A 25,578-nucleotide genomic window follows, 5' to 3' on the forward strand; every position below is an offset into this window, starting at 1 on the left:
TTTTTTTATTTAAACTAGTCCCTAAGTCATTTAAAGAGATGGGAAGGGAGCTTTAGTTAAAGTCCAGCCTTCTGAATTTTTTAATCAATTTACATAGAAAACCTTGGGTGCACAATAGCTTCCCAAATTCAGCTTTTTGGTGCAGCTGGCAATTAACGAATTAAAAATGTCAGTGTTATGTTTTTATGTACGTGGAACAAGCATAAGGTATTTCCCTGATGTAACTTACCTGTCAATAATGAATTTTTCTATGGTTTTAAAGTTGTTAATGTTTATTTTCTGTCCACCATTCTTATGCCTAACGTCATGTATTGACTCTTAATTTTCATGAGCAGTGATTCTGACCTATAATTTTTCTCACTTAATTTAAACTTAATTTATTCATGCTTTTTTTTTTCCATCTTCTTCGAAGGTGGAGTACCGTAGCCACCTCATCAATGGAGATATTAAAACAAATGTTTTACATCAGGCTAAATTTAGAATCTGTGAATCGAGCTATAGTTTTGAGATCGTAGGTGTTCCTAACTTCCTGCATAAATTAATTATTTGCATTTTAAAAGTCCCTTTTATGGGAGATAATGTAAAATTGGATCCTGTTTTAAAAAAAAAAAATATTGGAAATACAGTGTTTTAACCATAGGTACTTCAGCTTGGATTGTAACTCTTGCTGAGCGTAAGAGCTGTATTCTTCTGTATCTGTTGGTCTGCATTTATGTTGGCTTATATCTTTTTTTTCTCCCCTACAGACTCTGCTCTGCTTTACTAACCTCATTCTTTCATATGTATTTTACGTTCTGCCATGTAGGTCTTTCACAGCTTTGCAGCCCTAGGCGAGCGTTCTCTGAACAAGGTCCGCTCCGCCTGATCCGGAGCGCCTCTTTCTTTGCAGGTTTGCAGTGTGCTGTGTGCATAGTCTAGTTTATGTAACAGAGATGTGTGGATTTGTAGTGTAGCCATGGAAATAAGATATGTTTTAAAAATACAGTTGTGAAATTGGAGGGCATGGGGAAAATGCAGAGTGAGCAGAGATGCCTGCTTTTTAGCTTTTTATCATTTGTGGGAATTTTATCCTAGAAAGCAGTAGATGCTTTAAAAGTTCTTAATGAGTTGTATTTTATAGACACTTGGCCATTTGCATGGTGCATATCTATTTTTGGAGGCAATATTTCACACTAGTTGCTTTCCAAACTAATTTGGAACTTGTTTTAACCAAATTTATAAGAATATGTAGTCACTTTTGGTTCATATAAAATGAACAATTCTTGTTTTCAGTGGTTGGGTCTTACTTCCATGGCTAAGTAGCTTTTGTTTCACAGATCTGTAAAATAGATCACATTTAAGGTTATGATTGAGACACTTTTGATCTTCTGTACACATAAGGACTGGCTGTGAATACAGATGCTGCTCAAGGCTTAGTTGAACAAGCAATTCACTATATAAAGTTTTAATAGTAATCCTTTCCCTTCCTGACTACGTTGTAAAATATTTTGGAAGAAATATTAATTACATGGTCCAAACTTGTATGTAAAGCTTTTATTCAACGTTACTGGTTTATACACATCTAAAATCGAAGTTACTCTTTTTGTCTTTTACAAAGGGCTTTAGCTGCTTGGCTAATACCCTTAGAACATAAGAACGGCCGTACCGGGTCAGACCAAAGGTCCATCTAGCTCAGTATCCTGTCTACCGACAGTGGCCAATGCCAGGTACCCAGAGGGAGTGGACCTAACAGGCAATGATCAAGTGATCTCTCTCCCGCCATCCATCTCCATCCTCTGACAAACAGAGGCTATGGACACCATTCCTTACCCTTTTGGTACATTAGAATTTTACTCCAAAATCTTTTTGTGGGAGAGAGAATGAATGTGGGTCTGGTTCTTTTTGTGTTTAAAATAAAGAGGCAGACTTCAGAAAAATATGTAAGAGCTTTTCAAATAAATGTTTTGGCTTGTTCAGCTTAGCAGCATTTCTTGGTGATGGGCTTGCACAATGTGTTGAAAAATATCTAAATTAATGCAATGAGATGAGCATGATTTGGTTTTGTTAATTAAATGGAACACTAAAAACAGGGACAGAAAATGTATATTCTCTTGCTAATTGGTATGCTTTATTTTACAGTTCACAGCAACCCTATGGACATGCCTGGGAGGGAGCAGAATGAGGATAGAGACAGCGGCATAGCAAGATCTGGTAAAACCCAGCACACTAGAGAGCACTAATGAATGATTGCTATTAGATATCCATCTATCCTGTTACCTAAGCCACCTTCTCTGTTGCTTGGTGACGTCCCTAAAACCAGAATCCCAGAAATCTGACTTTCCCTACTATAATGATCTGTTTTGAAATGTATGTATTCATTTATTTATATTTATGCAAATGCTAGAGAAGGGCACCTATCCATATACTTTAGGCACTCTTGATATACTTAAAAATACCTCACAGAAATACTCTGAGCGCAGTAGTACAATTGAATATATAACCACTCCCAATGAGCCGGGCAATTTAAAGACTCAAATCAAACTCATAACGTGTTCAAAAATATTGTGCCTCGTTATTATTGAGGGCAATAATAATCTCCAGCTTTTAGAATGGGTAATTTCCCCCAGTAAACTCAGGATGCTGGGCTTGTTACTACTGGGGACTTGCATCTAATAGGCCATCCTTCCCGTCTGTTTCCACCTCTGCCTTTAAGGGATTGAAACTCCCAAGTTTCGTACCTTTTGAAGGAGAATTTTCTCTCTCACCCTTGTGGGGTTGGAGAGACAGTGCCAGGTATCTGCATATGTACAGTGCCTGTGGTGTTTATTACCTCTACACTGGAGGGTTTAAAGTCTGTTCCAGCTCTGATGTGCTGGAACACTTTGCTGGTTTTACTGTCAACTGGACATTTTTAAAATAAGAAATGTATATAGCTAGGAAGGACGAGTCAGATGTTTGAGTTATGTTAGATGCATTTAGTGGGGTCCCTCTTAACTGCTACCATAATTTCCCAAATATTCTTTTCTTTTGTGTGCCTTAGCTATGTAGAAAGTGTTTCACTTGTTTTTTCTAATTTTTACAGCATCTCTTAGCAGCCTGCTCATCACTCCATTTCCCTCCCCGGGATCGTCACTTACCAGAAGCTGTGCCAGCAGTTACCAAAGACGCTGGCGTCGCAGTCAGACCACAAGCTTGGAGAATGGGGTCTTCCCTAGATGGTGAGCTGGAGATGATTAAAGCTGGTTTTACCTCAGACTCTTGCAAATTCCTGTAGTCTGAGGCCTGGTCTACACTGGTGGGGGTGGATCGATCTAAGGTACTCAACTTCAGCTACGAGAATAGCGTAGCTGAAGTCGACGTATCTTAGATCGACTTAGAATTACTTACTTCGCGTCCTCGCGGCACGGGATCGACGGCCGCGGCTTCCCCGTCGACTTGCTTCCGCCTCTCGCTGAGCTGGAGTTCAGCAGTCGACGGGAGAGTGATCAGAGATCGATTTATTGCGTCTACACTACATGCGATAAATCAATCCCCGATAGATCGATCGCTACCCGCCGATCCGGCGGGTAGTGTAGACGTACCCTGATTCTGCTCTGGCATACACCAGTGTAACACCAGTACTTGCTGTGGCATATTTATATTGGTGTATGTGAAATTAGAATTGGATCTCTGGTGCTTTTTATGGTTTATTTCTTCATAGTGTTCACTGTTTTTTCACATAATAGAAACCACCAACAAATTGCAGGTAAAAATATGGGTTGAAGTTCTGAAGAGAAGGAGCCCTGAGATCCTAATAAAAAAGCAAACCGTTGGCAAAGATAAATGTGGAGTTCGGATCTGGTATTTCAATTCACAAACTTCAGATCTGGACTTTGAGATTTAAGGCCCATCTTTCAATAATGTGTCATGCTTTTATAGAGTGACAACACCGATGTTACCAAGGAAGATGATTTAACAGCAAATGCAAACAAAAGGAGTTAGCTTAAGTTAAATGTTCTGATATTTAATTACATAGAACTCAAGCTGCCATTTAAAGCAATGAATTCCTCAAGCTTTTTCTTTTTCCCCTTCAAGGTCCATAGAGGAAAGTTTTAATTTGTCGGATGACAGCTCTGGTCCCAGCCCGGGAATTGTTAGGAAAAAGAAGATCGCAATTGGTGTGATATTTTCACTCTCCAAGGATGAAGATGAAAATAATAAATTTCATGAGTTCTTTTTCTCACATTTCCCTCTTTTCGAGAGTCATATGAACAAACTGAAGAGTGCAATAGAACAGGTAAACACAGTCTCTTGGGATTCTTGCACTTTCTCTAGTCGTTCTTTCTTTTTTTTTCTTGCATCTTACTAATGTATCTGTAATACAGTGGGCCAAATTCCTCTCTGCTAATGGAGTTATACCAGAGATGATTTATGCTCAGTGGACCAGATCTTTGACCCTGCTTCCTACTGACAGCATAGGGAGTGTGTTGGGGTGGGGACAAAGCATGCTGCATTATGCTGCAAGGATCACTGGAAGCTAGAACAGTCCTTAGGCTGCTCTAACTTGCACTGGAGTTTCAGCTCCCAGCCAGCTCTGATATCAACCAAGGTTGAAAGGTGGCTTAGGACCTCCTTTGCCTCTTTCCCTCAGCTACACAAGAGTCCACCCTAGTGGATTGCGTTGCAGGTTCAGGATCCTTCAATGGGCTTGTATGGGCTCTAAATAACTCTAGTATTTTTGGTTTTTGCTGATTCCTAATCTTGTCAGATTTTCTAAGAATGAATGAATAGTTTTACATATAAATTCGTCTCAAACCCCATTTCTAGGAAATGCTTTAGCAGTGAATGTATGAAAACTTTAAACCCTTTTCTAGCTTTAATGACTGAAAGTGCGGAGGAGAAAAAGACTGCAAATACATATAACTCTCCCTACATATGAAAGTTGGCAATGTACCATCATTTATCATGTTTAAAAAAAAAATTTATTTGCCTGACTGGTTGCATAAAAGATAAAGCCAAACACATGACTTTGTTTTCCATTTTCTTTACTTCTGTTGCCATGTCTGGTGTTCGTTATCTGTTTAATGATTGTTTTCAAGGCTATGAAAATGAGCCGTAGATCAGCTGATGCCAGTCAGCGGAGCTTGGCATATAACAGAATTGTAGACGCCCTAAATGAATTCAGGTGAGTATTTAGTCTTGTTTCTTTTAATGTGCTTGAGTTCTTCCAGATCCTTTGTAGTGCAGTGTTTCTCAACTCTTTCAGATTGGCAACCTCTTATTCAAAGTAAAAAATGATTGATGACCCATTTACCTTTACTGTAAAAGTCAGGGTGAAAACTGTATTAATGCTACCATTGCAAAGCCTGTATAATTTACCTGGGTGTGTGTTTTGAGAGGATGTCAGAGAGTACTTGACCACGAAAGGGCAGGGCTGTGTGGGGAGCAGGTGAGCGAGATTTTCTTTGCTTTACATTGTAATAAAGTTTTCAATGTCTCACATCCCCTCTGATTGCCTTTCATGGTCTACCCTGCAGGTCACGACCCACGGGTTGAGGAATTGTTCTAGTTCATCTTTTCCTAATCTGAATAGAACGTAACCTTCCCCCTCTCAAATCTCTGAGGGGAACCATAGTTATTGGTCTACAGGAATTTCCGACAGGTATTTGGAGGGGAGGAGCAACTTTCAAAAAATGTTTAAGCCTTTCTTCTGACACCTGCACATTGGAGAGGGGCAATATCAAAACCTAGCATCTATTCAGCTCTGTTGAGAAATAACACAGATGAGTACATCGCTGGCATTTTCCTTCAGTAATTCAGGTAGCGTGGGGGATGGAGGGCGGAAGAAAAATGAAATCAGTCTGTTTCTAGTGATTTGTCATCACTTAGGTAGGAGTGGCAGGATGCCCCTAAAAAGAGAGACTAGAACTACATTTGACAAGCCCTGTAGAAGGCAACATTATATTGTAAAAAAGTAGTTAACCTTTTGCTTTCCACTCACAGGGTGTTTTTCTTAGCAGTGAAAGATCCTGCGGGACCATTCATCTGAAAAAAATGACTTTTCAGTTTAGTTTCAGTCAGCAGAATTACAGTAGTGTTACTGAATAGCAATGGATTATGTGATATTTAAGGGCAAACGTAGCACAGTTGTTATATTTTCCAAACATCTCTCATCTCATAATGAGCCAAATCCTCAGTTCTTCATGCAGCTGCTTTATGCTGTCGGCTGTCTGTCCAGGATGGAGGGACGGGCCTGTAATGCACAGCACTGTGAGCCTTTTCAGCACCACCTGGGCTGCATATGCTATCCTGGGGGCTATTTCTAGGAGCAGCCTGGCATCGGGAGACTTGGCAGGCTCAAAGGTGGCTTAAAGCGCCCTTAGGCTCCCTTCCTTAGGATGCAAGTTCTGTGCTGTGCTTCTGCAAGGCACAGCACAGAAGAAACTCACCCATGGGTTCTTCCCCTCTAAATAAATTCTGTTTGGTTGTGCTCCAGCTGAAGTGCAGATGACGTGCACAGTTTGAATAGAGAAGTTGAAGGTTCTCGTCTGCATACTTGTAGGGTGAAAATGCACGTGGAAAAGTAAAATAAAATACCCCACTTTATAGAGCAAGATTGACAGGCTCATTTTCTGAGGCTCTAAAGCAGGGGTCGGCAACGTTTGGCATGTGGCTCGCCAGAGTAAGCACCCAGGCGGGCCGGGCCAGTTTATTTACCTGCTGACGCGGCAGGTTCGGCCGATCGCGGCCAGCACATCCCTCGCCCGCGCCGCTTCCTGCCTCCCCTGTTGGCCTGGGACGGCGAACTGCGGCCAGTGGGGGCTGCGATCGGCCGAACCTGTCGTGTCCGCAGGTAAATAAAACTGGCCCAGCCCGCCAGGGTACTGGCCCAGCCTGCCAGGGTGCTTACCCTGGCGAGCCGCGTGCCAAACGTTGCCGACCCCTGCTCTAAAGTATTGTCAAACGTGATTATTCCCGACACTTTGATTAAATAACCCTCAATGGATGCGCTACAAGTTTTATGCAGTGTTTCCATGATGCTTTAAATATTGTTCCATTGCAGCATAACTGGGTGAATTAAATCCAGTATGGATTTCCTGGGGCTGCAGCCTTATATTTTAACTAAATGTGTTAATAGGTATGTATGCTACAAATGCCCCTTTGCAGCTTTTGGCAGCCTTCTAGAACCTTGTTTCTCTGCGCTGTACAGGATAGTAGTGCTGTATTGTAACTTGTGAACTATAAAAAGTGTTGTTATGGAACAGAAAAATACTTGCTTTTGTTTTGTTTTGTTTTTTATCAATAAAGTGTTTGTAACAAAAGAGATGCATCTTAATGTCAACATCTGGATTATTGAGTTCAAAAATCCATTTGGGGGTAAATGGACTATCTTCTGGATAGCACTATGATTTCTGCATTATTCAGCAATTTCTTTTGTGTGTGTGTTTGTCGGGGGTGTGTGTGAAATGTTAACCCCACCATTAGCCCCATAGTGATGGCATTGCTAGTATATCCCCTTGCTAACAACGAGAATACGACATTCTTGACTCGATCTTCAGCTGGTATAAATCAGCATAGCTTCACTGAAGTCAATGGCACAAGGTTAATTTATATCTGCTGAGAGTGGGGCTCCCTGCTTTACCACCTAGGACTAATTGATGTACTTCTCTGAGGTAAAGTGAACATGAGGATGGTCCACCCGTGGCCCTCTCCTTGCCAACCACAAAAATCTGTTCTGGGCAGCTGGTAGGAAGGGGAATCCTGAGGGGATCATTCTTCTCACTATGTACACAGGCAGCGTCCATTGTTATATTCTGGGACCTGCCTTGTTTTTTCTGAATTCCCCTTCCCCACTTCCCCCCGCCCTCCAGCCTTTCTGCATGAGCTTAATTCTGCAGTAAGTAGCATAATGCTGCATCTCGCAGCCTGTCTTTCCTCCTTTCCCACGGGACATCTAGTCAATCACCTGCAACATCCTTGGTCACTCTTGGCCACGCAAATGGGGATTCCCAAGAGACATTTTGAACAGAGGCCTTGCCTTGTGACTTTCCGAGATACAGAGATTTACCATGAAGTTAGTCTGGTTCTGAGTTTCTTTGTTTTTTAAAGTAATGGTCAGCTTTTTATATGTTGTATGTTAAAGATGCAGACCAAGCTACACTTTAAATCTAATGGGCACCAACTGCCTCTGGCCCCATGCGGCTCTGACAGCAGCCCATGAATCACTAGGACGTATAACTTTCCCAGGCTACACACTTCTGCACTGGCTGCTGGGGATGGTAGGAGTGCAAGAGCTGCTACCGTCCAAAGACTCACCTATGCAGGGAAGATCCTCTTGTGGCTGAAAAAGATGGCTTTAGGTCAGCTTTGTGCTGGTATGGCAGTGTCAAGCTGCTCTAACGCAGGAGAGGATCTGGCCCTCTAGATTTTCTACATTTACCTGCCTGCACATGTTCGTACTTATGATTTGTTCTATCATAGCACCTGGGGTCCTGTCTACAACTAGGGCTCCTACCTATTGTGCTTGGTGCTGTACAAACACAGAACAAAAAGACAGCCCCTGCCCCAGAGACCTTACAATCTAACTAAAGAAGAAATTGTGCCCTGGTTTGCTCCTCTTATCTCATACTCAGAGAGGGGAAACTTTTTCCATGAATGGCCCAGACTGAAATTTTTTTCCTGCTGCAAATTGTTGATATTAATAAATGTGTTGCAAGTTCAGCATCAAACTCTAGATCTACCTTGCATTGTTATTCAGTTTAAAATATTTTTAAATTGTTTAATCTACTAATGGATTTAGCTGTTAACACTGGACTCAGAGGCTGAAGGCTGTCTTCAGATCTAAGATACGCAGAAACGTGCTTTGTAAAATAAGCTACTGTGCTTGCATACACGTTCAGATGCTCTCAAAACCCTAAGGGCCAAGACAACAGAGTGCATTAATAGCGCTGATTATGCATTTGAATAATATCCATGTGGCATCTTCGGGTGTGGTAAATATGCAGATAGATGAGGAAACATTAAAAACATAACAAGGGAAACACCTCTTCTAACATGCTTGCAGCAGACTTAGGCCTATTTCATACCAGTGATATTTAAGACATTACTGACTTCAGTGGAGAGTACTGCTTAAAAATTGATGGTGCAGTATGGCCCCTTACATTATGCATACTCAGCAAGGTGCATGAGTCTTGCATATTGCATGGGCTCTCCCAGAGCAGCAGAAGGTACGGTGACAAAAAAGAATACACATGCTCCTAATCCAAAATCCTGCATTCTGAGTGTAATATTTTCATGTCTAAAGAAAATGCCCATTTTATAGAGGAAAATAAAATGGAGTGGGGAAGGGAAAATGTAAGTGTTAGTGAATTTTGCAAGCCAGCAAAATTATTTTAACATAAAAGAAAAATACTTTGAGCATCTTTTAAGATTTTCTCATCATAAAATAGTATTTTAATAACACTTTGCCTTCAAGAACCTCAAAGAGCTTTACATACAGCAAGGAAGTAAACCTCTCTGAGGTATTATTACCCCCCATATCACAGACTGAGAATCTGAGGCATGGAGAGAAGTCTTTTGGGGGCATGGACCATCTTTTTTATCTGACTTTGTGCAGTGCCTCTCCCAGTGGGGCTCCTATATTGCTACAAGAGTGAAAGAATTTGCCCAGGGTGTCACAGTGAGTGTAGGGTAGGGAAAAGATTCATAGTCTTGTGCTCTAACCAGTAGTCAACACTGCTGCTGCATTCTTAATAAGCATTATGGTTATTTGTCTTCTGGTAGCAGCCAGGGTGTGCTAGGTACTCTCTGTACCCACAGGCACACGCAGCACAACTCTCCGAAGGCTTTGTGTGTGTGTCTGTGTATGTTTTCAAAGCTGAGAAATCTATTATGAGAGATTATATTTTCTTTAGTGTTTCCTGTGCTGCCAGGGACATGCCTGCTCGCCCACCACACCATGAGTGTCTGCGAGTTCTAGGCTAAAGTTCAGACTCCCCTACGCGTTTCTATATGTGAACCATTTTTAACGTACTGGAACCTTCACAAGAAAAGAGTCTCTTACGAAGTGAACTTTCCCTGACTTGTCACTTTAAGGTGCTGATGTGCGTACAGAATTGGGGAAGTTCGGGTCTGAATAGCGAAGGGGAGGGGGCTGGTCTGTTAAATGCGGTGTTTGCTGCAGATCACGGCTGATGATCGATGAAAGCAGGAATATTTGTTAGTTTTGTTTGGAAAAATGTTTCCGAGAAGTTAAAGGAGGGATTCCCCCCCCCCCATCTGCTGAGCTGCAAAGCAGTTAATCCTTGCCCTTGGTTTCTGTGCCATTACTTACATGTCTGGTATTGAAGGTTCCCTTTACTGCAGTCACATGCCTGCTGGCAGGTGGCCAGTGGAATCTGATCTGTCTCTGAGGAAACACTATCAGTTGCAGATGCAGCCTCGGTTACCAGAATAGTAAATAACAAGTCACAAGACTCAAGCTCTCCTTTCAACAAAAACAAATATTTTAATATCTTGGTTTTAGTGTAGAAATAAGTTCTTTTTCCTTTGAAAACAGCTGAACAGCTGCCTAGGGCTTGATTTGGTGTTAGTCTGCACTAACGGAAGCACAGAGGGGTTATTACATGTTGAGCTCTTCGGTTTACCTCTAGCTTTTTAAGGTCAGCTCTGTCTCACAATGTAGAGTCTGACACCAGTTTTAAGCTCTGTCATATGCACTCTGATACTCAGGATCTCTCCCACTCGACTAGCCAGATGTAAAGACCACTGAAGAGAAGGGGCTGTGAATCAGGGCTGGTGGGAGGCTTTCTTTTGATAATTCCGTTTCTAGCCATAACTCATAAGTGTGGCGATTTACCCTGAAGGCATCAACTCCCCAATGCACTGAAGCAGCAGCACTGTGTCTGAGACCTTCAAGGTCTGATGCCTCAGCACAAACACACTCCACTCCCTACCACCCCAGGCCATGCACGCAGCCATGGCCACAGCACACTGCCCTGCCACTGTTCATTGCTTCCCAGAGCCCACACGGAGCCATGAGAAGCAGAGTGTAAGTTAGAGCAGCCTCAGGGCACTAACTTAACTCTGAGGGCCACGTAGGCTGCCCGAGAATACGGTGAGCACAAAGGTGGCTTTAAAGCCACAGGTGTTTCTCCCCTCTACCTCCCATCCCACTTCTCTCCTGCCACAAGTGCAGGAACGGAGTAACTGAGACTCGAGCTCTTACTGTAGAGATTTTGCCGAGGAAGAGAGGGACAGTTCTGAATGTTACTAACACCGGGTGGAATTTGTTTTTAAAAATGAAAATCAATAGAGCAAATCATTTTTAAAAAGAGAGAAAAAGCCCCCTCTCCCCTTTTCTCAGACTGCTTTGCCAAACACTGTACAATATGTTGGAGGCCCTTTGTGTTCAGTCTGGGCAGAGATTTTCCATCTGCTCGAGGTTCCTGGCATTGTGTGGTTTTTTTTCTTTTTTCTTTTCTTTTCGTGGAGCCCAATTGCCTGGGAGCAATTTCTGCCTTTGAATTCTGCTGTCATACTAGAATATTTCCATGGGCTTGCATCGCAGCTGCTCTCATCCAGAGCTGCTTCACTTCTGAGAGATCTTCAACTAAATCTTCATTGGTTCAGCTTTTTTGGCAGCTGCTTCTTGAGTGCATTCATCTTCCTGGCATGCATAACCGTCAGTTTGCTGGTCTAGAAGTGTCCGTTCTGAGCAGAGGATAAGTTTGGGGCCAATACACTGAGCTTTTGGAGAACACCATTATAAGCAAGAGATTTGAGTAGGCATGATTTACCAGGAACTGAGACACGCATGTCTTGTTAGATGAAAGATACTTGTAACTTTTTTTTTTTTTTTTTTTAAGAAGAATAGAGTAGTAGTTTAGTTGGGGAAAATCCAATTGAAGTGGTCAGGCATTTCCTTTGACTTCTTCAAAGTTGCTGACAGCGTTGGAATGTTGCTGGTTTAATATTTTGTTGAATGGTGCTGTACTTAAAACAAAACTCATTAGGATGGGAGATGAAAGCTGGCCAGTAATCTGAGAGATTTTAATCCGGTGCTTTAGCAAACAGCCAAAGTTCTAATCATATATTTACTGTCCTCTGTAAGACGAAAAAGGCATGGACTGGTGCAGTAACCCTTCAGTCCAGTAATTACCTGCAGTAAATGTACATGTAAAGAATTAACTGGTATGTCTCTCTGCAAATCCATACACTTATGGATTTGGTGGAGATATTTGTCGATTCTAAACGAAGCAGCAAATGAAAATACTTCATAAAGTACGCACACACAAAAACTGCCATATTCACCAAATAAGTCAGACTTGGGAAGGATTTATGTGGCTTGAATGCCATATATAAAAAGCAGGAAATTTATTAAAACAAACCAAAAAAGGAATGCTGAACCAATTATTGGTCTGGAGTCCTTCATTTCCTTTGCATTCTAAATAGGGAACCTGTTGAATCTTGACAATGAGCAAATTTGTGTTTGAGATCATTTCCGTTTGAGAAGGAGTTTCTAGCGTTGTAACTCGCAAAGGCGGAAAGGTGAATTTGGTGTATTTAGTGAAAGGTTCTTTGTTTCTGTGGAGTTTGGCTAATAGTTGATGATACAAATTTTACGTTTGACATAAATAGCCACTGGAACTAAATATTGTCATAAATTCTTTACCCATATGACCTTCCCTTCTTAAATTTATTTTAGAACAACTATTTGCAATCTCTATACCATGCCACGTATTGGCGAACCTGTCTGGCTTACCATGATGTCGGGGATCCCAGAAAAGAACCAGCTGTGCCATCGCTTCATGAAGGAGTTCACTTTCTTAATGGAAAATGCCTCCAAAAATCAGTAAGTTATTTAGTTTAGTTGTTTTGGTTTTAGTGCTGTCCGCGTTTAACATAAACAAAGGCTGATGAAATAGCTAGCGGGAGCTAAAGGTATGTCTAAGCTGCAAAAGAAGACTTGCAAGGTTTGTGCGATGGGGCTAAAAATAGCAGTATAGATGCTAGGGCTCCAACCCGAGCCTGAATGTCTACACTGCTATTTTGAGCCCAGGAGTCCCTCAAGCCCAAGTCACTTGACCTGGGCTCTGAGACTTGCAGTTGCAGGGTTTTGTTTTTACGTTGTCGATGTACTTGAAAGTCCACAAACATTCTAGTCTGCAAGACAAGAGGAAGAAACAAAAAGTCTCTTCTGAAAGATGCCTTTCCCACAATCTCATCAAATCTCAACTCAAGAATAAGCCTTCAAAAGATGGCTAGAGAAAACCAGGGATGGGCAGGTGTGTGTGTGTGTGTGTGTGAGGGGAGGAGGGAAAACGTCCTCTATGAATGCATTAATCTACCTTTCAAAACCAGTGAATAGGAGAGCTGTAATGAACGAGGTCAGAAATTCAGTAAGAGCCACATGGGTGGCAGAGTCTGATCACAAATGGTTGTTAGCCTGGCTTCCACAAAAAGCCAGGGCCTCATGAAGAATGAATGAGGACTTGTGCTACATTAGAACCCACCACGGGGCCCGAAGGAGTAAAGCGTTAAGCAGGTGCTAAGAATTCAGAATAAAAAAGTACTTGGTTAACTCAACTGTGAAATCTTATAGATTCACTCTTTCGTCTTCTCTTCATCCTCTTCCTCCAAGGCATAAATATGGGAGATTAAAAAGTGTTTGGCTTCACTGAACTCCTAAACCAAGCACAAATATGTGAAGTCTGAGTGAGAATAGAACTGCAAAGCAGCTCTTAACTCAAAGAAATGGACAGGAGAAGATCCAGCAGCTGGTCAGTGTTGCTCGTGCATCCTCAAAGGAAAATGTGACTCTTCTGTTCCTCAGAGTCTTTTACTTTTGCCTCTGAGTGGTAATTTTGCAATCCTTATCCCCCTGACAGGAAGGTCACAATTATCGTGCAGCATGGTCCACCTCCTGTAAGTAAGGGATCTCTTGCAGCAGTATGAGTGCCAGCAGACGTCAGTGGAATGTGAAAAGCCCTGATGATTTGTAGAGGGAATTTAAAATGTTTTCCCCAAAATAAGTTCCAACAGGGATGAAGCATTTGGCCAAGATTAGACTCTTCAGCCCACAGTCATTCTGAACTGTACACACTAAGATATATTTTCTAGTGTGGTTTTGTTTGGTTTTTGTTTTAAATGGGGCAGGATGGAGTTGTCCTTTAAATGCTCCAGTGAGGGTATTAGCAGCATTGAAGTCTGTGGGCCTGATTCTTCACTCTGTCACCCCAGTTTTACACTGATGTAACTCCATTATTTTCAATAGAAATGCTTCTAATACACATTGGTGTGGAAGGAGAATCAAACCCAACACCTGTAGGTTTCTAGTTTAGTTCCAAATCTCCATTCATTTATTCCACCTTACTCTCTCCAGCCAGCAATCAAGAGGGAGAGGACTAAAGCCTTTAGGTTTTTAAGATCTTCAAAACTGTATTTAAGTAGACTTTGTTCTACTCAGGCCCAGAAGGATCTGGGGCTGTTTTTGATTTTTTTTTTGGTAGGGGCACCTGAAATTGTAGTCAGGCCAACCATCACCACCTGTTGGTCTGAAGAGGAATCTTGGGATGTCAGGTCCTTGGTCACCTCTCTGCAAATATCTGTAGGAGAAGTGGAGTTATTAACCCTTTCTTCAGCTCACTGACCTCCTGCAGCTCCTTTGGTTAGCATTGCTGGGGGGAAGAATGTGTGGAAAAATGTCCAAACAAAAATGCTACTAAAACTCAGAAGCCCTATGAGGTGCTGCTTCTCCTTTAAGATTTGCCAATAGTTGACTGCCTTACAGGTGACTGCAGGAAAACGATGACATTTTGTAGGTCAGAACCTCCCCGGATCCGTCATATTTGTCTTTCCCCACATACAGTTTTTCTCTGTCCCCAACAAATGGGACTTTTTAAATGTTAAATGTCCACTCAGTGTACAGTTCTCAACATAAGACATTACTTTCCGTTCAGTTCAGCAGCGGGAATCTGTGCAGAATACTGCCTACAGAAAATAATTCAAACAAAAGTAGTTTACCTTTTCATAATGCTTTAATAGATCAAGGAGTTCTGCTCCATTGAACTCAGTTTAACCTTACTGAGCCACCAGGAATATGGGATAGGGTTAGAGTCTGTAACCCACTAACACTTTAAATTTCCCATCCGATAGGATTAGCTATAGATGCATCAGTGTTGTTTATTTGGAGTGCCATAAGCATACAAAGCACTTCAAACACTTGCAAGATACAAGGTCTCTCTCTGTCCTGAATGACTCAGTTTACCTTTAATATCTCTGCAAAACAAAGGCCTATGGAAAACGTAATTTGGTTGAAATACAAATGGACAAAACCAAAGAAAAGAAGGGAAGCACGTAATTTTGTCTCCCATATTTAGACACAACAAAGTGTCACCTTGATGACTTTTAAAATACTTTAATGTAGTGTTTAGGCATAAACGCAAATTTAAAATTTGGTTATCGTATGAAGTATGTTGCTTTGTAGGTTTTTCTGTCATGCCTTGATGGAGTGAAAGTAGCATACGACTGATGTTAAATTCAAATCTGCAGTAGTAAAAGTCTTATTTCAGATGAAGAATTGTTTGATCTCATCTTTCAAAAGGATTATCTAAAGTCTTCCCAGTGATTGTTATCCAATTTATATTTGAATGTGAAGTTGGTATCGGTTCAATGTCAATAACCATGTTATATCATTACATTAAATCTAGTAGTTCTGTTTTTCAAAAAGCTTTTTCACCCAACTTTTTAACTGGGCAATTGACAACTGTTTTGCCTGTTAGAGATGCACCTTTCCTGGCTGATAGTCACAGAGCTATGTGTTGATGCCACAGAACTTGGAGCGTTTTTTTAAAGCAAGTGACTGTATCAGTTTGAAATTGCATAACTGTTATGCACAAAGCACAATGACTCTCTGTTTTCAGGGTTTGATAGTAACTATAAAGGATCCTTCTTTCCTGAGATGTTCTTTTTCGTAGATTCACAGATTTTAAGACCAAAAAGGATCATTTCTTTAGATCATATTCTCATCTGACTTCCTGTATAACACAGGCCATAGAATTTCATCCAATTTATTCCTGTAATAAAGCCCAATAACTTGTGTTTTGAGAAGATTTTTTTCTTCTAAGAACTACTGGACAGTGAAAGATTTACTAAAGTGGAATGTCAAAGTAATTAAAACCTACCCTTTACCTTTAGATGCAATTTCTATAATATGTTTAGTGTTTTCTAATAATAAACTGGACTAACAGTTCGTTCTATTGGCAGTATGGCACTCTGTGTACTATTAGGAAATATATTCACCAGATCTTTTGGTTTCACAAGAGATGTTTAGCACAATCTATGGCTACAATAAACAGCTTGCTATGCATGGAATCATTGGTGAATAGAATTCTCATAATATTGTTAAACTGAGGAATTAAGATGCCCATAATATGGAAATGTTTTACAGTTTTAATTTTATATCCCTTCCAAGAAATGCCTCTCACCTTGGGGCAGTACATTTTCTTTTCCAGCCTGATGCATAAAGAAATCCAAGCAGGCCGAGTGGTCTCTACTGTCTGTGTTCTTATTAGGAAGCTAGCATTCCTGCGTTTTGTAGACTGTAGAATTGCTGTTGCTTTAATGCTATGAATCCCTGACTGGAAAAAGTGACACTGAGTGTTTCATTTTCAGATTTTTACCAGCCCTTCTGACTGCAATTCTGACTAACCACCTGGCCTGGGTCCCGACAGTCATGCCAAATGGACAGCCACCTATAAAAATCTTCCTGGAAAAGCATTCCTCCCAGAGCGTGGACATGTTGGCCAAGACTCATCCATACAACCCACTGTGGGCACAACTAGGTATATCTTAAACCTCACCAAACTATCCGTTAGAGCATCACATAAATGTGTATGAATGCAGTGACTTCTGCTAACCAATCCCATTGATCATTTACAAGTAAAAACCTGTGTCCTCAGACCAAGATACAGCTCTATAGATCAAGCTTACAGAGAGACACTGCATTTACTATGTAATTACTTTAAGCACAACCATTAATAAAGCCGCAGCAGAAAAGTACAAAGTCCCTTTTAAGTTATGCAGGGCAGGTCTTAAAGTGCCTTGATGGTGATGGGGGATTTTGGTCCCCTTGTGGATCTCTTTAGGGAAACTGCATTCTCTAGCTGCTGGGATACTATCCTTGACAAGTCAAGTTGGGGGGGGGGATGGCAGGAAACAGGAAAATTACTTACTTAAAAACTTAATAAAAAGATTAATTTGAATAAGAATCAGCTGTGTTGTCAATTAAAGAGACCATGAATGGTAAGGTGCAGTGAATGATTAATGCACAAAACCCATAGGTAATGCTCTGGCTAAGGACTCATTCCAAAGCCCATTAAAACCAATGGAAAGCCTTCAATGGATCAGACCCTGTGTGTGGTTATTCATGTCACCGTCTCATGGCTGGCCAACAGAGAGGAAGATTTAAGACTCCTACAGTTCGGTCCTATTGCCCCCTCCGGCAGAAGGTCCCATGGAAGTGGGTTGGTCGGGGAAAGGAAGACTTGGGTTCCCCTCATAGAATTTCTCCCACTTTGGTATAGGCAGGGTGGCCTGCGAGAGGATCATGTACCAGAACTCAAGGAATCTGCTGGAAGCCAGAGCCGTTATGCGGGAGGTGCTGTGCCTTTGCAATGCCCTCTGGCTCCCTGTGAGTCGTCTCCACCTCCTAGCACCTCTAAAACAGCCAAGCCCCCACTCGCCTGCACAACAAAACAACCAGAGCAGCTCTGAGAGCCCAGTAGAACTCCTCCTCCATTCCAAATATTGCAGAGAGCTGGGTGGGAGGGAAGAGCTGCAGCTGGGTAGTGTTTCTCACCGTCACCTTGTGCACTGATTGATGGCCCAGGTTTATTTTTCCCTCAGCTCGCTCTCCTGTAGGCGGGAGTGGGGTTTCCTCCAGCCTCCTGGGGATGTGGCTCTTTCCGGTAGTATCAGGAGCAATCTCATCCCCTCCGGCAGGTGCTGCTGACCCAGCTTCTGTATCTGTCTCCACCCACTGCCTTGGCTGTACTGCCTGAGCAGGGGTGGGGCTACCGGTGCAAAGAAAGAGAGGATCAGTCTGGGGCCCCTTTTGCCTCCAGAATGACCATCCCTGGCCATTTACTCTCCTTGAGCCTCACTTTCATAACAGGCGACAACCGTGAGCGGAGCTGCACTGTAAACACGCTTGAATGAATTGAGTGCTCATTAAAGGTGCTTGATAGAGAGCCCTGGAGAGCAAAGTCCTCTGTAGCCACAGAACAGGTACAGCACAGGCTGTGGCAGCACAAGTTTCCCGCTACTGCCCTGCCAGGGACCCCAAACCCTGATCTGGAGGAGTCTCCTGTAGAAGTAAAAGTTTAGCTCAGTTTCCGTGATCATTGAATTCTCGGCTTTTCTGCTGAGCTTGGCTTTTGTGTTGTAAATCCCTGCTCAGTAGGAACTGAAGTGAGAGCGTGAGACCCATCTAATCATCATCCACAGATCACTGAAGTGATAGCAGAGGATAAATTTCAGTGGCTGTAAATCTGGGCCAGACTTGAACTGGTGACATAGAGGTGAAAGGTTCCCTTGCCTATGGACTGTAATGGTGAGACTGACGTAGTAACCCCTTTCCGGTGCATAGTTTCACGGTTGCTGTTAAGGCTGTTGCCCGTGGAAGGGTCCCTCTAAAAATAATTACCCCTTGAAAAGAAAACACACGACCTTCCCCCGGAACTCAATAGGGCAGCTCATATGTTCCTCTGATCAGTGCGTCATCTTCTGTATGAGTCAAACAGCACTATTACAATTTTCTGTATTCAACACAGATACACCTGGCAGAACTGGTAATTCTTTGTAATTTTGGCAACTAATATCAATTTTTATTTTAAGCACGTTTTTAACCATTTTAATTTTCATAGTTGTGGGAGATTAAGGGGGGTAATATTGGGGTTTGGATTAGGGCAGCACTGACAGTGCGGTGGCAGAGGGTTCCCAGAACTGATGTCTGGGCTGCAGAGGACTCCCTGTGCAGCAGAGGGGCACAAAGTGCGAGGAAGGCGGTCCTAGTCCAGGGGAGCAGAGATCCTTGACCAGTGCCCCAAGGAGGAGCTCCTGGCCGCGCTATGGCTGAATGGCTCCTGCCTAGGGGTGGCCTCTGTGCTCCTCAAAGTGAAAGTGTGGGGCCATGACAACAGGGCCAGTGACACTAGATCCTTGTGGATACTAGGTGTGGGGGAGGTTGCGCTTGCCAATTCTTAGTGATTTTTTCCATCAATTTCTGCCATGTGAAATCCATGTCTACCAACGACTAACAATTTAAAGTCAATCCTGTCAAGCCTAAATACAGAGACGCCCAAGCTGATTGAGGGAACATTGACACTAGAAACTTTTGCTAGTGTAAAAATATTGGTTAGGAGTGTGTGTTTTGTTGGGCAACATTTCTATACCAGCTAAAGCACTAGTGTAGACACAATTGTACCAGCAAAAGCACTTTTTTGCCAGTATAAGCTGTGTCTGCACTAGGGAGGTTCACTGATCTAGCTCTACCCACAAATCTCATCTATTGTTGTGCTGGCTTAGAAAACTAGCATCTGTATAATAACAGCATGATTATTTTAAAGCTGCAAAATATTTATGCTTGCTTTGTTTTCTGTTGTAGGAGACTTGTATGGGGCTATTGGATCGCCTGTGAGATTAGCAAAAACAGTGGTGGTTGGTAAAAGACAAGATCTAGTCCAGAGATTGCTTTATTTCCTCACTTACTTCATAAGATGCTCTGAACTACAAGAGACGCATCTTCTAGAAAATGGGGAAGATGAAGCCATAGTAATGCCGGGAACAGTTATTACTACTACGCTGGAAAAAGGAGAGGTAGAGGAATCTGAATATGTGCTCATAACAATCCACAGGAACAGAAGCAATTTGCTATCTAGAGAGTCTGAAGAAATGAGAACTCCTAACTGTAGCTGTAAATATTGCAAGTGTCCACTTCTTCTTGGGCAAAATACAGAGGGTGTTTCACATCAAGAGAGAGAATATGCCCAAAATGCCTCTAAGGTGGAGCTGGAGACTTCTTCAGATGAGAGCAGGACAACTTCTGCTGCCGACTGCCAAGAAAATGCTGATGACATTAAGCAGTGCAAGGATAAATCGACATCTTGTCTGGACACCAAATTGGAGACCGTAATCTGCACAGGGTCAGCGTCAGTGGGAAAATGTGCAATGGCAGAGTCGGGATTAGAGCCAACAGCAGGAACGTGGAGGACTGAGGAGTCACTGGAGTCTGGTAACCAGGCCCTCAGAGTAACAAGATCAACAGGTATAGCAGTGGAAAAGAAGCCTCCGGATAAGATCTTGTCTGATGCTTTTCCTTGTAGTACTGCTGAGGCTCAGACAAAGGTGACTTTCCTGATTGGAGATTCCATGTCTCCTGATTCAGATATTGACCTCCGAAGTCAAGCAGTCGTGGAACAAATTGCTAGGCATCACAACCAAGCAGCAATGGAGGAAGGAGTGAGTGCTGCTCAGAACTGTGCAGCAAAACAAACTGTTGAGGACCAAAATAGAGACTGTGGGACAGCTGAACCGTTCCCTCGAGTTGCTAGCGAGCATCAGAATTGGAATCCGAATCCTTACAATGCAGAGAGCATGAGTCTGTTTGATGAGTATTTTACGGATGATGGTTCGATTGAAACCAGGACTATTGATGAAATTCCAGTGCAAGCAACTATAGAGGTTCTAGATCACGGCAGTAGTTTAGAACTTTCTAAAAAATTAGGTACAACGAACAGCAAACTACCCAGTGAATTTTGTAAGTTTATGGAATCTGTTTGCCAGGAGACATGCAAAAACTGTTTTGCTGAGCAGGACCAAAGAGACAAAATCTCTGTTTGTGTCCCCCATGGGGATAAAGAGAATTCAGAGAAAAAAGTTGCCCCAGGATCTGATTGGGACATTCCAAGAAATGAGAGCTCAGATAGTGCTCTCGGTGACAGTGAAAGTGAAGATACAGGTCATGATCTAACCAGACAAAACAGTAACTACTACGTAGGAGAGCATGAAGATTGGACAGAAGAAGATGAGATCCCTTTTCCTGGGTAAGTATTTTCAACAATAACAGACACCATGACAAATATAATCTCTTCTCCTCATTCCTCCACACACATGACTTGAGGTACTGTAGCCTATTTTTGCATCAGTGGTTGGAAAGATTCTCTTGGGCTTGGTGGTTGTAAAATGAATTTAAAGAGAGTGGTGATCTGGATATTAACAGTATTAATTATGCATTGCAACCCTGGCTCGTATCTTGTTCCACTACAGTATTTTATGCACAGGGCTGACTACTTTAAACTGTCTTTGAACTGAAGTTGCTTTTTAAAATGTGGTTGAACAGCTGATCACATTTAGAGGAGAGATGATTGGAACTAAAATGTCACACTTGCTCAAGCTGAAATGAGTAGAAATCAGTGCTAGTTATAGTACATGTCCATGATATACCTTTCTTGCAGGTCAAAATTAGTTGAAGTGAACTCTATCCAGCCCAGTATTGCCAATTTTGGAAGGTCCTTGCTAGGTGGCTACTGTTCATCTTACGTACCTGACTTTGTTTTGCAAGGAGTAGGAAATGATGAAAAACTGAGACACTGTTTGGTGTCGGATTTGTCGCATGCGGTGCAGGTAATTAAACTATATCCAATGAAATGTATCTTTCACAATAAAGAGAGGCAAATATTTCTGAACTGGCAAACCTGCTGGAACTGGAAATATTTATTGTCACAGCTCCATTCTAGTTTCCATAGTCCCATTTCACTGGTTTGTTCTCAGTGCTCTCGTCTATCAGTTAGTCTTCTTGAGTAACATGGTTATATTTATCTGCTCCAGATTTGCACTGTAAGGCCCTGTTGAAGCCGGTGAAGAAGGATCATGCCCTAGGAGAAAAGAGACATCCATGTTAAATCTTAGAGAAATCATGAAGTCTCTCTTCTTTTAGGTGCAGCAACCCAGTTGATAGATAGTGATTATGAGGTATGGAGTCCGAACAGTCATACAGTCTTCCCCATTCATGTCTCCCCAACAAACTGCTGGTGTTCCAAATGTCTGCAGAGCAGAACTTACAGTGGTGAAATTAACATGCAGTCCTCAGAAATACTGGGATCTCCCAGTACTGTTATTTCTTTTTCATAGAAGGTAATGACCCAACGGTGCTGGCTTTGTGGGGAAAAGAGAGACAAACACCCCACCCCCACCCCAAGTCACATGGGGAGCAGGACTCTCTGCACTCTGATTTCCCTTTCTCTTCTTACTATATCCTATAGGACAGGGGTCGGCAATGTTTGGCACGCGGCTCGCCAGGGTAAGCACCCTAGCGGGCCGGGCCAGTTTATTTACCTGCTGACGCGGCAGGTTCGGCCGATCGTGGCCCCCACTGCCTGCGGTTCGCCGTCCTGGGCCAATGAGGGCGGCGGGAAGCCGCGGGCAGCACATCCCTCGGCCCGCGCCGCTTCCCGCCGCCCCCATTGGCCCGGGACGGCGAACCGCGGCCAGTGGGGGCCGCGATCGGCCGAACCTGCCGCGTCAGCAGGTAAATAAACTGGCCCGGCCCGCTAGGGTGCTTTCCCTGGCGAGCCGCGTGCCGAATGTTGCCGACCCCTGTCCTATAGAATGGGGACTCTGTGGAACTGTTTCTTCCCCAACAGAGTCCTATCCGCATAATCCAGGATCTGTACTGGGGAAGAGGCTGGAAACTGGGCAGGTTGGAGGGAGGAGTGTATGGGGTGGAAGTGCATCATTTCCTTCATTTGCCATTGAAGGGCATGATCTTGCTTCCCTATAAGCCAGTAGCTTAATTCAGTGGGAGCAGGATCAGTCCCTAGCAAAGATAAAAGAACACTTTTTCTGTGAGCAGTAAACAGGCCCTCTGGCACGATCCCTTCTGTCACAAAGCCCCAGTAATAGCACCATATTATGTGCAGCAGGTTTGGCTACTCGTATCTGTGGCCATTTCCATAGTTTTCTTCCCCTTCCCTGCACATAGCCCTATCAGGTGCATATCAGCCACTGAGTTGCCCTGCACACCTGGATGGATTTCACCCATTTATAAATAAAGCCCAGCTGAACTTTGAGAAACCAGTTCAGTATCTCAGAGTGACTACTGGAATGAAACAAATGCTTCATTCTTACATCCCACAAAATAAAGAGAGATTTTTTCCCCCCTAACAAACTTCAACTGAATCGATAACATCAAGCACTGGCAGGATATATAAAATATTAGACAAGATTTTTACACACTGGCTTTCAAATAAAATCATACTGTACCATAGCACCACATATGGTGGTGCTCTGGGTAAAGGGATGTTTTCTCAAGCAGTTAAGCCAAAAATCTAATGGGAAAAGGGCCAACAGAGTTCTAAATATTTCTTTTAAAAAAATCCATTGCAGAGAAATGTTTTGTAAAGGCGCTGTTTGAAAGCACTAGAAGAGTGAGTGTGGATGTCGTTGTTTGCTCCCTCTGCTGGTTCTGCAGCAACAGTTTACAAACCTTATTGCCAGAGTTGTTGCTACATTAAGGAAAACTTGACTAGTAACAGGAGTGAAACTGACCGGACTATTTAAAGTGTCCAAACTGAGTGAAATACAAAAAATAAATAACAGCATACATGGTGATTTTTTTTAAAATATGATTTTAACCTACGTCCATTTAACTTCAGCTCCATTCAAACAGGACACATCAATATTTATTGAATGTCCAAGGGGAAAATTTGTAGGCACTGAAACATATTCATTCTTGGAAGAAGATATTCGATATAATAGAGGATAATAAAAAGAAAACTACTTTGGAAAATGTAGGATTTTATCCTTTTAAAACTGTGGTAGCTTTTCTGTTATAAAGATCAATTTTTAAGGGATTGCAGTGTATGTAAAAATGCCGTCACTATTCAGGAAGAAATTATTTTTGGAAAAATTGAGTTGTCTTTTGTTTCTCTCAGACTTAAACTATTGTTTTTCTGTCTTTTTTTTTTTTTTTAGCATCCTGTTTTGGATGAACCAATTGCAGAGGCTGTTTGCATTATCGCAGACACGGATAAATGGACAGTGCAAGTGGCCAGTAGCCAAAGGCGAATGATTGATAATAAACTAGGAAAAGAGGTGTTAGTCTCTAGCCTTGTCTCCAACCTGCTTCATTCCACTCTTCAGCTTTACAAGCATAATTTATCTCCAAATTTTGTAAGTATGGGTGAGATCTAAAGGGCTGAATATGTTTTGAGAATATCATTTAAATTAGTGTGTTAACGAAGATGCTGTAAGTTGATATTTCTCATACTTCCACATAGCCACAGTTGATCATATTGTGCATTATCTAACTTCCAGTTGTGCCCATTTGGGATATTCAGTTAAACTTTGTTCTATAATGAAGATAGCTGTCTTTGGTCCTGATTTGATATGCAACCAAAATTTCCACTGAAATAGGTGAGAGTCTTGCAAGAGTAGGACAGTAAGATCCATCCTTTACGTAAAAAATACTTTTCAGAACAGAAATCTAAACAAAAGTTTGCATCATTCTAGCTGTGTGCCTTCCCCTGCTATTGCCAGGTGCTTTCAAATAATTATTTACCTTGACATGGCCCACTATAGAAAATAGAATTATGGGGACTGTGCTGTTCCCCTTTGGAATTTGGCTGGTATGGGGGCTGCAAGGTGTTTTGTTTCTAATGTGATTGTTTTCATGTGCTCCTAGTGTGTTATGCACCTGGAAGATCGGCTGCAAGAGCTGTATTTCAAAAGCAAGATGCTGTCTGAATACCTCAAGGGCCAGATGCGAGTTCATGTCAAGGAGCTGGGCGTGGTACTGGGGTATGATCACAACATTGTTCAATACAGTTTCCACATGTTTCCCCCACCATAAATCCTCTCCACACCTACTAGTAGGGTTGTCACAGCCACAGGGTCTGCGCTAGTGGATCCCTGTGCAGGATCAGGACCGTTAGTTTGACATGAATTTCTCATTCTGGGGCTGTCTCCATAACTTCTAAGATCCCTCTCCGTTTCCCCTGCTCTGGACTCACCACTCCAGAGTTCATCAGAACCATTCTTTAAGTGGCCAGTCCCTGTTGAATAACACAAGGCACTTGATACCTCCAGGGTGACATTCCCCACATGGCAGAGGGCACAGAGAACACTCTCTGTATCATGTACGCCACATAGCACCCCTCCGTGGGAATGGGGCACAAGCAGAGAGGCCATTTAACGGATCCTAGGAAGGCGGTCTCCTCACCAGCTCTAAATACTCCATTATGCAGATGGGTATTGGTTGAAGGCTGGGATGTGTGAGAGTGAGTGTGTGTATGTGCGTGCGTGTGGGGGGGGGGGAGGGGGAGGGGAGGGCCCACAGGCTGAAGTAGTATCTGCAAAGGGACGAGCTGCAGCATAGTGCCATGGCTTGCTGTGAGTGGGGAATGAATGAATTCCACTCCCTCCTTTGCTCCTAACTTGTGCTGAGTTCCCCACATAAAGCTCCTTTACTCAGGCCGTGTGCGCGCAGCGGGTAGGATGAATTCCCCCCAGTGTATTCCCTTGCCAGCACGGTTAGCTCAGTGACCAAGAGAACGGGCAGGA

The 25,578-nt window shown here is 42.6% G+C and overlaps 1 protein-coding gene across 3 annotated transcripts in view; it reads left to right on the plus strand.

Annotated features, from left to right (window-relative positions):
- Positions 1-25,578, plus strand: part of FNIP1 (folliculin interacting protein 1) — a 97,787-nt gene that overhangs the window by 68,480 nt on the left and 3,729 nt on the right. For 2 of the 3 annotated variants that reach the window (XM_024213335.1, XM_029913404.1), the window contains exons 7-17: positions 806-889; positions 2,119-2,190; positions 3,062-3,197; positions 4,054-4,255; positions 5,058-5,143; positions 12,665-12,811; positions 16,633-16,802; positions 19,625-21,062; positions 21,474-21,642; positions 23,992-24,189; positions 24,701-24,816. In XM_024213335.1, coding sequence (XP_024069103.1) covers positions 806-889; positions 2,119-2,190; positions 3,062-3,197; positions 4,054-4,255; positions 5,058-5,143; positions 12,665-12,811; positions 16,633-16,802; positions 19,625-21,062; positions 21,474-21,642; positions 23,992-24,189; positions 24,701-24,816 — 2,818 coding nt within the window. The remainder of the gene's footprint in view (positions 1-805; positions 890-2,118; positions 2,191-3,061; positions 3,198-4,053; positions 4,256-5,057; positions 5,144-12,664; positions 12,812-16,632; positions 16,803-19,624; positions 21,063-21,473; positions 21,643-23,991; positions 24,190-24,700; positions 24,817-25,578) is intronic. The other variant, XM_024213336.2, reaches the window with a different exon arrangement.

This window comes from Terrapene carolina, unplaced genomic scaffold, assembly GCF_002925995.2.
Source record: "Terrapene carolina triunguis isolate 2854851 unplaced genomic scaffold, T_m_triunguis-2.0 Scaffold629, whole genome shotgun sequence".
In the NCBI taxonomy this organism is placed as follows: Eukaryota; Metazoa; Chordata; order Testudines; family Emydidae; genus Terrapene; species Terrapene triunguis.